Source organism: Tupaia chinensis, unplaced genomic scaffold, assembly GCF_000334495.1.
Source record: "Tupaia chinensis unplaced genomic scaffold, TupChi_1.0 Scaffold139484_1, whole genome shotgun sequence".
NCBI lineage: Eukaryota > Metazoa > Chordata > Mammalia > Scandentia > Tupaiidae > Tupaia > Tupaia belangeri.
The window spans coordinates 512,175-527,133 of NW_006199369.1; the positions used below are offsets into that span (position 1 = coordinate 512,175).

At 40.0% G+C, this 14,959-nt stretch overlaps 1 protein-coding gene across 1 annotated transcript in view; it reads left to right on the forward strand.

Moving 5' to 3' along the window:
• The window catches only part of ABCA13 (ATP binding cassette subfamily A member 13), a 500,786-nt gene that overhangs the window by 37,327 nt on the left and 448,500 nt on the right, over positions 1-14,959 (forward strand). The window contains 4 exon segments of the mRNA XM_014593022.1: positions 2,429-2,457; positions 7,365-7,528; positions 8,414-8,544; positions 12,702-12,835. Of these exon segments, the coding sequence (XP_014448508.1) occupies positions 2,429-2,457; positions 7,365-7,528; positions 8,414-8,544; positions 12,702-12,835 (458 nt within the window).

Genomic DNA, 14,959 nt, shown 5'->3' on the forward strand with positions numbered 1-14,959 from the left:
ACACACACACACACACACACTCCTGAAGACTTCCTTCTTTTTGTACACTTGGATTGGCCTTTTCCTATCAGTGACATTTTAATTCTGGTTTTGAACAATCGGCGTGCTTTGATTACAAACCTTTTGCATTACTGAAGCAGATTATCCCCTAAACAAAAGTAATTTCTGCTCTTTATGGAAAGATCTACATTATGAGAGGCTTCAGTCTTATTTATAACTCTGTTACAGCGGAAGCTAGAATGAACCCCTTTGAGGTTCATCTTACAAACGGACCAGCCTGTATCTCTGCGAGGGGCAGCTAGTGGCCAGAGGCAGTCTTCATTAATAAAGAGTGATCCTGTCCTTTTTGGAAAAAAAAAAAATCCTACATCAGCTATGATTGCCAGATAAAACACTGGACATTCAGTTAAATTTGAATTTTAAATGAACAATTTAAAAATAATGTACATCTCTAATATTACATATTTAGAGTAAGCAACTATTCCTTTTTAAAATGAAACTTAAATTTAATGGGATGGCCTTCATTTTCATTTGGCAAATCCTGCCTTCCTAAGTACCCAGTATAAATTATATATATATATAATTTATATATATATGTGTGTATATATATATGTGTATATATGTATATATACATATGTGTGTGTGTATATATATATATATATATGTATATTTCTTTTTATATAAATTGTTCATGGAGTCTATACAAGAAAACAGAGTGAAGGTTTGACAGAATGAGTTTTTTAGAGGAAGTGCTTCCTGTGTTACAGTGGTTCCCCAGTCCACAGATTTACTTTGAGTGATCTTAGTCACCCTGATCAACTGGCATCTAAAAATGTTAACTGGAAAATTCCAGAAATAAACAGTTCATACATTTTTTTAAACATTTATTTATTTATTTATCTATTTATTGGTTGTAATTTTCAAGCCAATGGGTCTGCGACTTGAACTATAGTTAGCTGTGTGGGAATCCAGCACCTTAGCCACCACTGTACCTGCTGGCTCCATACTTCATAAATTTTAAGCGTTTCATTAAACACCTCCATCACTCACCTGACTTCATCTCCTCATGTAGTCATTTCACCATCGCACATCACAAGAAGGGTGAGTGCAGTAGAAGACATCTTGAGAGAGAGAGGAGACTATAACTTACAGTCTACTGTTATAATTGTTCTATTTTATCGTTGGCCATTATTGTTAATCTCTCATTGTGCCTACTTCATATGTTAGACTTCATCATGGGGAAGAACCAAGCGTGTAGAGGAGTTGATACTATCCTTAGCTTCAGGTGTCCACTAGGGGTCTTGGAACATAACACCACTGATAAGGGCATCTACTCTATTTCTAAAGAGAAAATTACACCTGTGTTCAGAACAGGGCAGGGAAGGCTATGGCTTCTCAGAAGACTGATTCCACAAGGGACCTAAATGTATCAATAGAAAGACCAGACAGAATGCCTTAAACATCAAATGCTATAATTAAAAAAAAAATTTCTTTCCTTCCTTCCTTCCTTCCTTTCTCCTTTCTTTCTTTCTTTCTTTCTTTCTTTCTTTCTTTCTTTCTTTCTTTCTTTCTCTTTCTCTCTCTCTCTCTCTCTCTCTCTCTTTCTTTTTCCATTAGAAAAGGAGTTCAAAACACAGAGTGGGACAGAAAGGGAGAGAAAAAGAGGTACATCTGCAATGGGGTCTTTGTGCCGCAATCCACTCCCAGTTGCAGCCTGTCAGGATCACACGTACATGTGCACCCAGCATGCACAGTGAGACCTTGGGACATGGGCCAGGGACCTTTCCATGGGGTCTCAGCATTGCAGAGCATTGTGTTACATGGTGGAGCTGGCCAGCCTCAGAGCTTTTATAGTAGGCTCCATTCTGCTTTTATAAAACCTCAATTTCAAATGAGGATTTCACATTGAAAGAAGAAAAGTCTTTTCAGTAGTAGTCTCACTTTATTTCTCATTTGCTATTATATGAGCCATTTCTCATGGTATATATAATTGAAAAATAATCTTAAACATCATAGTTACGCTTTTCTTCCCTTTGCTGTCTTTGTTTATCATTTATTTATTTATTTACTTACTTACTTACTCTCTCTATTCTAACCTGGATGCTCATCATTCCTGGTAGAATTAGACACTGATAAAATAATAGGTATCCTTTGGCAAATTATTGAAATTCAATTTAGCAGTTCAATTTCTTCCAAGAATTTACTTAATATCAATGTGACTTAAAATTGGCAGTGACAGTTTTCTTCAGATTTGTGCTTCAGTATAAGTGTATTTGTCTTTTGGGCTGGGGCTCTTTGACACCCCATTTGATGCTAGAACTAAGGCAGGACCTTAGCACTTGCTTTTAGATTGATGATTGATTTTTAAATGAACAATTTAAAGATAATATACATCTCTAATATTACATATTTCAAATCTTTATTGCAGATTCGTCTTATGGTTCCAGTTTTTTGACAGTAAGTATGGTCAAAGTTTCTACATTTTTTGAAGTTTATTTTCTTCATGAACAAGAAAGACAGTCAGAGAAACAATACCGCTAAGAGTGTCTTGACACCAAGATCCAGTCCCAGCCTCAGTCAGCCCTGGATTGTGGGCATGCATGTGGCCAGCATACTCAGAGGTCTCTGGACATGAACTGGGAACCTTCCCATGTGGGTCAGCCTCACAGAACATTGTGTTTTACTGCTGCACCATGGGCTGGGCCCTGTTTTCAAATTTAATTTAATATTTTCAAACTCTTTCTAATAATATGATTTTTTAAAAAGTAATTATTTAATCTTATTTATTTATTATTATTATTTAAAAATTTGCTACACGGAATGCACACTCTCAAGAAAGGGATACACAGAGAGAGAGGATTTGAGAAAGGAAGCTGCCAGGTCCAGGACTTGAACCATGGTTGGCCATGTGGGAGTCCAGTGTCTTATCACACCACCTGCTGACACCTAATGATTTGATTTTTAGTAACTATTGTATAGAAGCTGACTTTGAAATTTGAATTAGTACTACTCTTCAGAGAGAGCCAAATTCATATAAGGGATGGATTGAAAGGCATGTTTTAATTTTCTTAGCAAGGTTCTGAGTCTATGAAAAACAATGAAAGTTGAAGCTAGCAGTGAAGGGTTACCCACACAGGTGCTTTGTAAAATGACTTCAATCCTGTCTGAGCTCAAGTTGGACCTCAGATTTGTGTGTGGCAGATAATCTTTGACTCACCTTCAGCACAAAGTTTTTTTTTCTGTAATTTTTTTTAGAGATATTTTTTGCTGTAGGGCGTGTGAGTTCGCCAGAGAGAGACAAAGAGATACACAGTGAGAAATCACTCTCTGGGGGGGATGGCCATGCTGCAATCCTTCCTTAGCCATTTTCCCCTTGGAATTTTGGGCATGCATGCACATGCATCCAGCCTGAGTTCTTTTTTAAACTGCCGAGTTCAGGACTCAAACCACGGTTGACTATATGAGAGTCCGGCGAATTAACTATTACACCATCTGCTGGTCCCCAGCACAAAGTATTTAACTGCACCGCAGTGGTGGAGATTTTGCCCTCCCCACTGGGCTCAGGACTATTTGTCAATGTCTGGACACAGTTTTGGCTGTGGGTGAGGAGGCTACAGTTGACCTCTAGTGAGAGGAGGCCAGAGTTGCTGCTAAATACCTCTGCTGCTCAGGACCATCCCCACCTCAAGGTATGATCTGGCCAGCATGTCAGTAGTGCTGAGGTTGAGAAGACCTGAGTTCAGGAATGAACCCTGACTGTACTGGAATTTTCAGCAACATTGTGCTAACTATACCTACTTGATTCTAAGTAGAGTTTGATGACAGTTTAAAAAATGGATATGTAGTAAAACCATTAGCAGAAAAGTAAAAGGATACAGCTTGATTAATGAATCAGAATGGAGCAGGAAGGTCAGGGTATCTAGTAAATAATTACACTAGCAAAGTAGAATGAACATCCGTCCTAGTTTTGAGTTTACCAGGTTAAATGAAAAATACTGTGAGTCATACATATTCAGAGTTCTGCAAATAACTGAAGAATCTAAAAATATGATAACACTCCAATTTACTATTTTCAGTGGTTAAATGAGCATTGTTCAAAGAAATTATGATTCCCAATGTTTGTGATGTTGAAGCCCACTGCTACAATTGTATATGGTGTATAGCAATAACAAAATCAGTATGATTTTTTCGAAAAAGCAACTTGAGGGATAAGCAGATGGTATAATAATTACTGCTAGACTCCCATATAGTGAACTGGAGTTCAAGTCCCTGACCTGTTGGCTTTAAACTCACATGAGGTGCATGTGTACACGTGCCCAAGATCTAGAGAAGAGAGTGGAGGAGAAGGGACTGTGGCGTGGCCATCCCTGCTGGGGGGTGATTTCTTGCTTTCTGTGTATCTCTCTCTGTTTCACATGCCCTATAGCAAAAATCTCTCTAGCAACAATAAAATAAAAAATAAAAAGAGAAAGAAAAGAAAAAGCAACTCGATATCTTTTGTCCTAGTCATTGCTCTTACACTTTTTATCTTACTTATAATGTAAAAGAAATAAAATTATATACATAAAGATGTTCATTTATAATGATGAATCATTTTAATATTCAAAGATAGGATAAGTAAATGTTGCCAGACTACTTAGTAAAGTTACCTAATAAATGCGGTACGTGGAAAATTATTATGTTGACATGTCAAATGTAAAGAACAGAGGACAATATATCCTTTGTATGAATACAATGTAGAACATTTATGTACTTGTATGATGAGCTGAAGAAGTGTGGTCACAAGGAGGCAGTTCTATGCGTTGTAATGAAAGAATTCCAAGTAACTCTTCTATTATAGCATTCTGATAGTGATGTTAAGCTGTTTTACTTTCATTTGGAGTAGAGGAATGTTGAGACTTGCATTACGTTTTCAGAGGATCTTTTGGGATGTTGTGTTGAGCATAGATAGTGGCCAGAGTCCTGCTAGGAAATCACCTCACGCATCTTGCATCAATGGTGGTAGTTTAGACCAGTAAGTAGTGGAGGGGTAGCGGTATGGAGACAGGGTAGAATTCTTGGTCTATTTTGAAGGTAGAACCAGCATAATCTCTTAAGAAATGTGATGTAGATTAGGAGAGCTAGATAGGAGTCAAGGATGACTCTCAGTGGTTTGACCTTGGCAAGTGGCAGTATGGCCAGGCCATTCATGGAGATGGGAACAGATCGAAATAAGTATTCCTTGAGAAGGAGAGAAAGTGTAAAGAGGAAATCAGAGGGTCAATTCTGAGCATGTTAACAAGATATCCAAGGGCACTGTTGAGGAGGCTGTGGGCAGAGTAAACAGTTGGAGTTAGGGTAAACAGTCTTGACTGGACATGTACATTTGGAAGGTGTGGGTATATATGTAGCACTTAGTGTTCATCTAGGGAGAGAGTATGGATAGAAAAGAGAAAGAGAGTTGAACCCTAAGCACTCACACTTGAGAAAGCTTCAGACCAGGAGAAGGAAGGTGAGGAGGCAGATGCTGTGGAAGCCCAGGGAAGGTAGAGTGGGGAATATCCAGGACCTTGCAAAATTCCTGGTCCCCTCTTCATTTCTGCCATAGTTGTCACGGAGGTGGAGGAAACGTGTCTTACGGAGTAGCTGAAGCTCTGGAGAACATTTTCTTTTTAACTGTATCTCAATTGCAGGATAAATGGTATAACTTATTTGTAATACACAGAAAACTGAACTCAGTTATACTGAGGGAATGGAACTGGGTTGAGAGAGGAGAGGGAGCCACTGCCAAGCTTGGGACACAGTGCTGGGTACTCTTGATGGACATGGAGTGTCTAGGTGTTGTGCTACCCAGAAGTGTAGTGGTAACTCAGGGAGGCACCAAAGACCCACATTCTCTGTTTTTATTTTTTCTTTTTTTCCTTACCATCTTTCAGGTATCTAAATAAAGCTGAAAGTTCCACAGTATGTGCTGAGTGAAAATGGGTCCTTCTGACCAAGTCCTAGGTGCTAGTCAAACATAGTTTTCTTTCCATTTTCCATTGAGCCCCTTTCCATTTTACTTTGGTGTTGCCTTGGTGTAGAACCCTTTTCTACCGCACTTACGTAGCTAATTATTAAAAGGAGTTACTTTATCCCTTAATTAAAATTGATTTTGTTACCATTTTTCCTACACATTCACATGAAGAAGAAACTTCTATTTTCTACCTATTCATATAAATACTTCACTTTTCCTCTTGGGTCTCATTTTTTTTTTTAAACCCAATACTCAGAAAATAAAATCAGATCTGTAGTGTCTTATTCCATGACAATGTTACCAAAATATCCATTTAGCTATAGGTTTCCACTACTTTCCTTCATCCTAAGATTGTGTTAATTTTACGACTGAAACCAGCTGTATGAAATGGTGGTGATAGTGGGGGTGGACAGAAGTGGTGTATCCCCCCCTCATAGGACAACTCCACAATTCAATTATTAACTAACTAATTAATTAATTATTGTTTAGTTTGATCAGAGCGAGAGAGAGAAAGTGAGAAAGCAAGCCGCTGAGTCCAAGACCCAAACTGTGGTCAGTCATGTAGTAGTCCAGCACTTTAACCGTCATGCCACCTGCTGCCCCAATGTGGTGTATTTTTTGTGTGGAAAAAGTATAGTATTAAGTTATTTACATTGTGTAGCAGTTGTGACTGGGTTCAGCAATAATAGAAAACTCTGAAATAACAAGAGGCATTTCAATCTCAATCATATTTAAATTATGGTAAGTTATCATTTAATTTATTATTATTCATTATTATTTACCTGTAAAGAATAGATCATTGCCCACTTACAGGAGCATGTCCTGGTTTACAACGCTTCTCTGCAGGCTGAGGCCACACAGGAGGTCTGGGTTCAATTCCCAGCCCACCCTAAAAGCCAGAGATTGTATCATGCTCCTCGTGGTCTCAGATACTCAGGAGGCTGAAGCAGGAGGATGACAACAAAGTGAGACTGCCTTTTTTCTTTTTTAAAATGTTTTTGCCATGGGGCACATGTATTTTTTAGAGAGACTGAGGCAAAGTGAGAAATCGCCCCCCAGGGGTGAGGCTGTGCTGCAGTTCATTATCCTCTTGGGATTCGGGGCACGCATGCACATGCCCCAGCATGACTTTCAGGCCATTGGGCCTGGGACTCAAACCACAGTCGGCCCTGTGAGGTCTAGTGCCTTAACCACCATACTGCCTGCTGGCCCCAAGCAAGCTTTCCTAAAATAAAGGAACATAGTGCTGTGTGAAGGAACATCCCCTGCAGCAGTAGGTCTGCATTCCTTTAGCAACGTCCCATCCTTCTCTATTTTAACAGATTAATACAACTAAGAGCAACACTTGTGGTATGTTTTTTCCTTTCAGATGGATCTCAATAAAACAGAAGACGTGATACTGAAGTTGGAAAGCCTCCACCAGCAGCCTCATGTCTGGGATTTTCTGCTTTTCCTTCCGAGACTGCATGCAAACAGTGTCTGCATGGAAGAGGGTGTGCGTTTGGGAGAACACTTTCTCCAGGCAGTTCTGAAGTAAGTGAAAGTGGAAACGATAACCAAGTGTAGGTCTCTCATTTTTTTTCCTCCTAATTTTTAAAATGGGAAATAACAATTACTAAGTAGTTGTTGGATAAAAACAACCTACAGTAATATCACCTTGAAATGACTGGAACTCTTGTATCTCTCCTTCTGTCCCTCATCTGCCTTACATATTTTGAATTGGAACAGTGATTTATTTATTTATTTATTTATTTTTTATTTATTTATTTTTGAGAGGGTTTTTTGCTATAGGGCGCATGCGCTCACCAGAGAGATAGAGAGAGACAGAGAGATAGAAATCATGAGTTTAAGCCACCGGGTCTGGGACTCAAACCGCGGTTGACTACGTGGGAGTCCAGTGACATAGCCATTATGCTAACTGCTGGTCCCCAGTGATTTTGTTTTTAACTGCCAGAGGGCACATGCACTCACTAGAGAGAGAAAGAGTGAGAGAAGTAGATGGAGAACATACCCCCCCAAAAAAGTGTGGTCATGCGCCAATCTCTTTACCTCCAATTTCCCATCCTGTTGGGATTTTTGGCATGTATGCACACTTGCCTGATGTTTTTCAAGCCACTGGGGCTGGAATTTGTAAGAACACGTGCAGTAGAGCCAAACCAAACTCAAGTCTGTATCAAAGTTAGGCTGGAAGGTGGCCAGAGTTCTCAAGCATTTCAAGGGAAAGTCTTACCTCTTCTGTTTAGTCTTCAGTCCAGAGCGTGAGGGCCCCATTAAAGCCATGGAAAACACAGAATGCAAATGGTCCAGCCATATCTTAGAAATCTAGTGGCCCAGTCCATGGGACTTAAATAAATCTGGAATTGATGCTACTTGTTTTGCCAACTCCTGCTCATACTGCTTGTTTTGTTTGGCTTCTAGTTCCTTAACATCCCTGGAAGATTTAGACTGGCTGCAACTAAATCGAACTTTCTCCCAGGTTTCTGCAATTGTACTGAATGTAACCATTTCGATGCTGACATTTCTGCAGCAACATGGAATTGCAGTCACTGGTGGGTAGCTTTGAACTATTGCTATATTCCAAAACGTTGCACTATTTATATTTATTGACAATCAGCATAGACTAAATTGCTGTTCAGTGAAATGAAGATATCAAGTGAAGAAAATAATTGATTGTTTTGGTTAAGAAGAGATAGTAGAATGAAAATTATAATTCAAAATGTATTTTGACTTTCTAGCACAGTTGAAATTCTGCAGTCATTGCTTAAAAAGTATTTTTAATGAACAAATAAATGATTTTAAAATTTGTTGAATTGAAATCTACATTTAGACCTCTCACTGGTTCTGTGACTGTAATCTATCCTCTCCCTGAGCTCCTGTGTAATCTCTTCTCTCCCTGAGCTCCTATAAGGAGGGAAAGGTTTGAAAAAGAATAATGCTACTGAGGGAGGACAGGTTGATGTGGACTCTGCCCACTACCTGAACAGGCAGCCTCTCCACAGGGGACGGAATGGAATTATCTAGTTCTTTTCTTTTTCTTTCTTTTTTTTTTTTGTGGGGGGGAGAGGTTTTTGCTACAGGGCATTTGTGCTCACCAGAAAGACAGAGAGACAGAAAGAGAGAAATCACCCCCCTAGGGGGGATGGTCACACCGTAATCCTTCTCCTCCATTCTCCTCTCGGGATCTTGGGCATGCATGCACATGCGCCCGGCATGAGTTTACCGTGGTCGACTATATCGAAGTTCAGCGACATAGCCATTACGCTAATTGCTGGTCCCTCTAGTTCTTTTCTTGACATGAGGTATTATTTCTTGAATTGCTGACTAGACCTGAATATCTTACTATTAACTTACTCTTCATTTCTACTTTTCTGTCTCCGTTTCCTAAGGGAAATACACTGAGAAAAGAGTGAGGTTAGAATTAATCCACCCATCTATTCATCTGTCCTTCTGTTTGTCCATTCATGCATCCATCCATCCATCCATCCATCTATCCATTCCCAATATTAACAATTATTGAGCACTTCCTATGAGCTGAACACTATTTCCAGACAATGGGGATAACAAACATTCTCACTCCCAGGGAAGTCATATTTAGTAAGGGAGAAAGATGTGTCAATAAAGAAAAAGCAAAGGCCACAGGGTAGAGTTTGGGCATCTTCCTCAAGAAAAGCTTGCAAGAGTTTTGAAGAATGAATTAGAATTTATAAAGGAGACAAGAGAGCATTTCTAGGAAGAGGGAACAGCGTGTGAAGTACCAGGGCTTAGTGAATGCTGTGTGTGACACTCAGTGTGTATGACATATAGTGTAGGGGTAGGAAATGGCTCAGAAATGGATCCTACGCCAGATCACAAATAGTCCTTGGAGGAGTTGAATTATTAGGTTGTTGGAAAAGTCATGACATGTTGGGACCAGCAGTTAGCGTAATGGATATGTCGCTGAACTCCCATGTAGCTGACTGTGGTTTGAGTCCTGGACCCGGTGGCTTAAACTCACGCTGGGCGCGTATGCATGCATGCCAAGATCCCAAGAGGAGAATGGAGAAGGGATTGCAGTGTGGCCACCCCCCCCGGGGGGGATTTCTTGCTTTCTATCTCTCTCTCTGGTGAGCGCGCATGCCCTATAGCAAAAAAAATAAAAAAAAAATAAAAAAAGTCATGACGTGTTTTTCCATTCAAAAATGCATCATGACTTTTCTGACAACCCAATAGATCTGCATGGCAGAGAGGTACTCCTAAAACAGACATGAGAGGTCTGGAGACTTGCGAGCCTGATATCAGAAGCCCAGGATCACGTCTTCCATTGGCCACTTACTCGAGGTCTCAGTCTCCTGAGCTGTGTTTACACACAGAGATTGCAATATCCCTTCTAAAAGGAGGCTTTTCCTGCTTCTAGAAGCAATGCATGTGACACTCTCCATCACCCCAAATTCCACCTGTTGGTTCTGGTTCTTCCTGTTGCTTATGACTCAGCACAGGGAGATCTCCAGAGAGGAAGAATTTCTTTGAATGCTTTGTAAGAGGGAAGCTAGTATTTTGAATAAAATATTAAGATATTAATTAACTGAATACATCAGCAGTTCAATCAGAGATTTTTACCAAATGTATTTTTTAAAATCTTCAATACTATACGTCAGTTTAACTCAATTTTCATGCTAGGTTAGTTTCAGCCGGAACTACAATTTCTTAGTTTCAGAACAAACCCAGAGTGGGGGGTGGGTGGGAGACTCATGAAACACCTCTTTGAAATCTTCCCAGGGACCTCAATTTTAACAAACTCATTTTGAAGTTCAAGTTTTTGTACCTCATCCAAATTACTGCAATTGATTTACCTTATAATTGGAAATGTAATTACCACCAAGAATGTAAAAAATAAGCAATTTTCTATCAGCTTCCCAGTGATTCAGTGTCTAGGAACACTATTACAAGGCATACTTGCAGAGGTAGCTAAAATTGTGCTCGTTTCTGGTCTCCAAGAAAAATTTGTTTGCCTGATAAACAGATTACAATGTGTGAAAGGGAAAAAATGAGCCATGTCAGAGGCTCTGAGCTACTGGTACAATCTTGTTATTCATTGTAATTGCTAATCCCTATATTCTGAATACTCTGTTGTTTAGCAATGCATTACAGAATGCAAGTTGTCTTACTATTTCAGAACAATTTTATATTTTATAGCTCGCTCACTGATTGATGTTACTATTTTTTACCTCTTTCTTTTCTTGAACTCCAAATAATTCTAACACATTTTCTGAGAGCAGTAGAGGTTCATATAATAGTTGCTACTCAGGTTTGGAAAACCAGATCACTTGAGTTTGAATCTCAAAGTGTGGCTTAATCTTGACGTTTGACTTTATATGACTCAGATGTCAGCTTCTTCCTCTCTAAAAAGGCATCCGTATGTTGTTGCAGGACATAGAAAATGATTAGCCCATCTCCTGATGCCTCTTCAACACTAACACATACTGGTTTTAATCTTAGAAAGCAGTTTTTCCTCACCCTGATGCTATGCAAACACAATCAGACAGGAAGCAAGCAGCATTAGATTTCTGTGATTCACTGCATCTTCAATGTCTTCCTGAGATCACCTTTGACTTGACTTTTTTTTTTTTTTAATGTCACCATTGTGTCTTTTCTCTAGAGTCTACAGTGTTAATAAAGATAATATGAGGTTATGCATATGAAAATGGTTTTGCAGTGGCTGGGCCTCTGTAGGCATTAATGGCGCTGAATCATTACATGAAATGTTCTAGTTGCTCAGTTTTCAGACAAAGGTTCACCTTGGAATTTGTGTATATATATATGTATTTAGTTGCCAGGCCATACTACTTAGAAATTTTGTCAGTTTCTTGAGAGTTTCAGATCTAATTTTGGGTGTATCATTTCTAGATGGTGTATAGGGGTTTTGGGCAGCTTATATATTTTATACCTTAATTGTCTTAGTTAGGGAACCTTCTATAACTTCCAATAATTTTTAGATATATGGTTTTCAAGATTCCATAGCATTGATATTTCATACTACGGGTATATTGTAATTGGACAGAGCCATGAGCACAGGCAGTAGGGGTACTGAAGTATGACATTGGAGATTGTGTGGGAAGTCTTCAGGTTTGCATTTCCAGTCTCCTTCCACACACTGGGCATGTGGTGCCTGTGATTCTGACCAACTGCAGGACTTGGCGGGGGGTCATGGTGTGAAGACCCAGTTGAGGGTGCCTGTCTATCTTTCTCACACATGCAGGAAATAAATGCACAAACTTTGAAAACCAAAAAATGAAAATATACTGTAATTTATCCCTTCCTCTGTATGCCACCTACTTAGCTGGTTTCAATATTTAATCAGTATAAAACCAGGCAGTAACACTGTTGTACCTTAACTTTTGTTCAGATATCTGATTAGTTTCTAGAGAGAGATTTTTAGAAGTGAGATGATTATGTTCAGGAACTTAAGTTTGATGAAGCTCTTGAAATAGGTTTTGGCATTGCCCTCTAGAAACTGCAATCATTTATGCCAGGGAGTCTGTGACATCTCACAGATTCTCTGCGACATCAAGGGTTAGTTTATGTGCACTTTGCCTATCTGAAACCCAATGGGAATTTGGTCTTCATTTGCTTTTCCTTTAAAGATGAAAATGGCATTAGTTTCTGAATTATTTTAGACACTTTAAAAGATGAAAACAACTGACAGTATAAACTGCTTGTTGTTTTGCAGAGTCAATATACCACCTAGCCCTGCAGAATACAGTGCGGAATCCACAGCAAGTCCAGTCTGACCTCAAATCTCGGTTTGGTTTGGATGACCTTCACATCGCACAAATCCTCAATTACTCAGCAGAACTAAAGGAGGTGCACGCACTTGGCTAATGCTCACGCTGCTGGATCTCTCCTCCAGAGTGTGCTAGAATGCATTCCTGAGGGGCAGTGGGTGGCAGTGGGAGAGGCAGCTGGATTGGAGTGGTCTCCTAGTGTAATCCGAGATCCTGGACACAGCATGCCTTGTCATCTCCAGGGCCCTTATCCTCCTGCTTTGTCATTTTCTCCAGTACAGAAAGGTAGTGTGTGGGCACTAGTAGTGAGAGAAGCTAGGTTAGTAAATGCCTGAGGTTCCAAAGCCTGGACAGTGTTCACGGGGTCTAAATGGGAAGGTGGTGCTCCAGCAGGAACGTGATGGCATAGGGGGTGACATTACTGAAAAGAGAGGGGTGTCATTCGAGAAATCAGAGATGTAGGTCAGGGAAGCCATGTGGACTTGCCAGAGTTGGGTGTCCCTCTCCAAACTAGGTGAACTTACAAGGTTGGACTAAATGGCCCTCAGGACCCAGTTCACTCTGGAAAATTTGAGGTTATGGGAGGAAACTTTTCCTTGCAGAGTTTCCTTTTGTCACTTCAGCCTATCTATAGACATTTCTGCTTTGCATGCTGTGGGGCTGAGAAATGCAGACATGGAGATTTTCCCATTGGCCCTTCCTTCAGACCCTACCTCCAGGGTTAAAGCAGCACCTTGGTCAGGATGAACCTGTACATTTTTTTCCCTGTGTTTTTAATTTTATTATTTTATTTTTTTTTGCTTTTATTTATTTATTTTTTTGAGAGGTTTTTGCTATAGGGCGTGTGCGCTCTCCAGACAGAAGGAGAGAGACAGAGAAACAGAAAGCGAGAAATCATCCCCCAGGGGGGATGGCCACGCCTCAATTCCTTCTCCTCCATTCTCCTCTTGGGATCTTGGGCACGCACGCACACGTGCCCGGCATGAGTTTAAGCCACCTGGTCCGGGACTCGAACCGTGGTCGACTATGTGGAAGTCCAGCGACATAGCCATTACGCTAACTGCTGGTCCCAACCTGTACATTTTCAGAGGAGACCCGCAGTCTCCTGTGGGTCTTTGTCCACAGTAAGAGTGTAGCTTTTGTTCACTTCTCCCAGTGCCCACAGCGTGGTCCTCCCTGATAGCACTTTTCATATTCAGGTACATTCACTGTGATTGTTGTTTCCAACTTTTTGACTCTGGATCTCTGCTTCTACTCTGGGAGTTAGATGTCTGGCCCACAGCCAAATGCAGCCAGCATGTGTCTGGCATGGTGGTTGAAGAACCAGTTCTGCTAGGCAGATTTAGGTCTCTCCACAGTATATGTGGTTCTGTGCTTCTTGTCTTCCATCTGGAAAGACTGTACAAACCAATGTTTTAGGCCATTCTCTGTTGCTTAATAACTAAGTACCACAAATTGGATAATTTATAGAGAATAATGGTCTATTCTGCTCATTGTGTTAGAGGTCAAGGGACTGCATCTGGTAAGGGCTTTGTGTTGGTAGGAAATTCCTGTAAAGTGTCAACGTGGAGCAGGGCATCACATGGCAAGAATGAGGTCATAAGCCTCTGTCTGGTGTCACTTCCTCTCTTTGTCAACCCACCAGCATTCAATCATCATGATCACTTTATCTAATCGTAATCACCTCCCAAGGGCTTCACTTGTTAATCTCAGAGCTGAGAAAAGTTTCTATCCCCTTAATATAGTCACAACCAAATTTGAACATATAAATTTTAGGGGCACATATTCAAACCATAGCAATCATCCCACAATTTTATGAACTGTCCGTCTCCTGTTGGACTTGAAATTATGACCCTTGGCATTTCTCACAGGTGCTATTGTAGATGAGCTATGAAACCCCAGTTGGTGGACTTTTAACCTAGTTTTCTCCATCTCTATGACCCTATTTTCTCATTATGTTAGAATGCAACTTCAGTAAAACTGTGTAAAACTCTTATTTTAAAATAGTGAATGTTTTGAGACTAGTATTAAAAAGAAATTTCCTTTGCAAACAGGGAAACTTATATGCTATTTTTAGGTTGCTTGGGAGAGGTAAAGAGCTTTTCCTGCTTCTGCTGGTTCTCAATTGCGTTTAGCTTGAAATAATCTATAAGTCAAAGAGACATTTTGAGGTCACACTTTCTGATACCTTCATTTAAAAAAA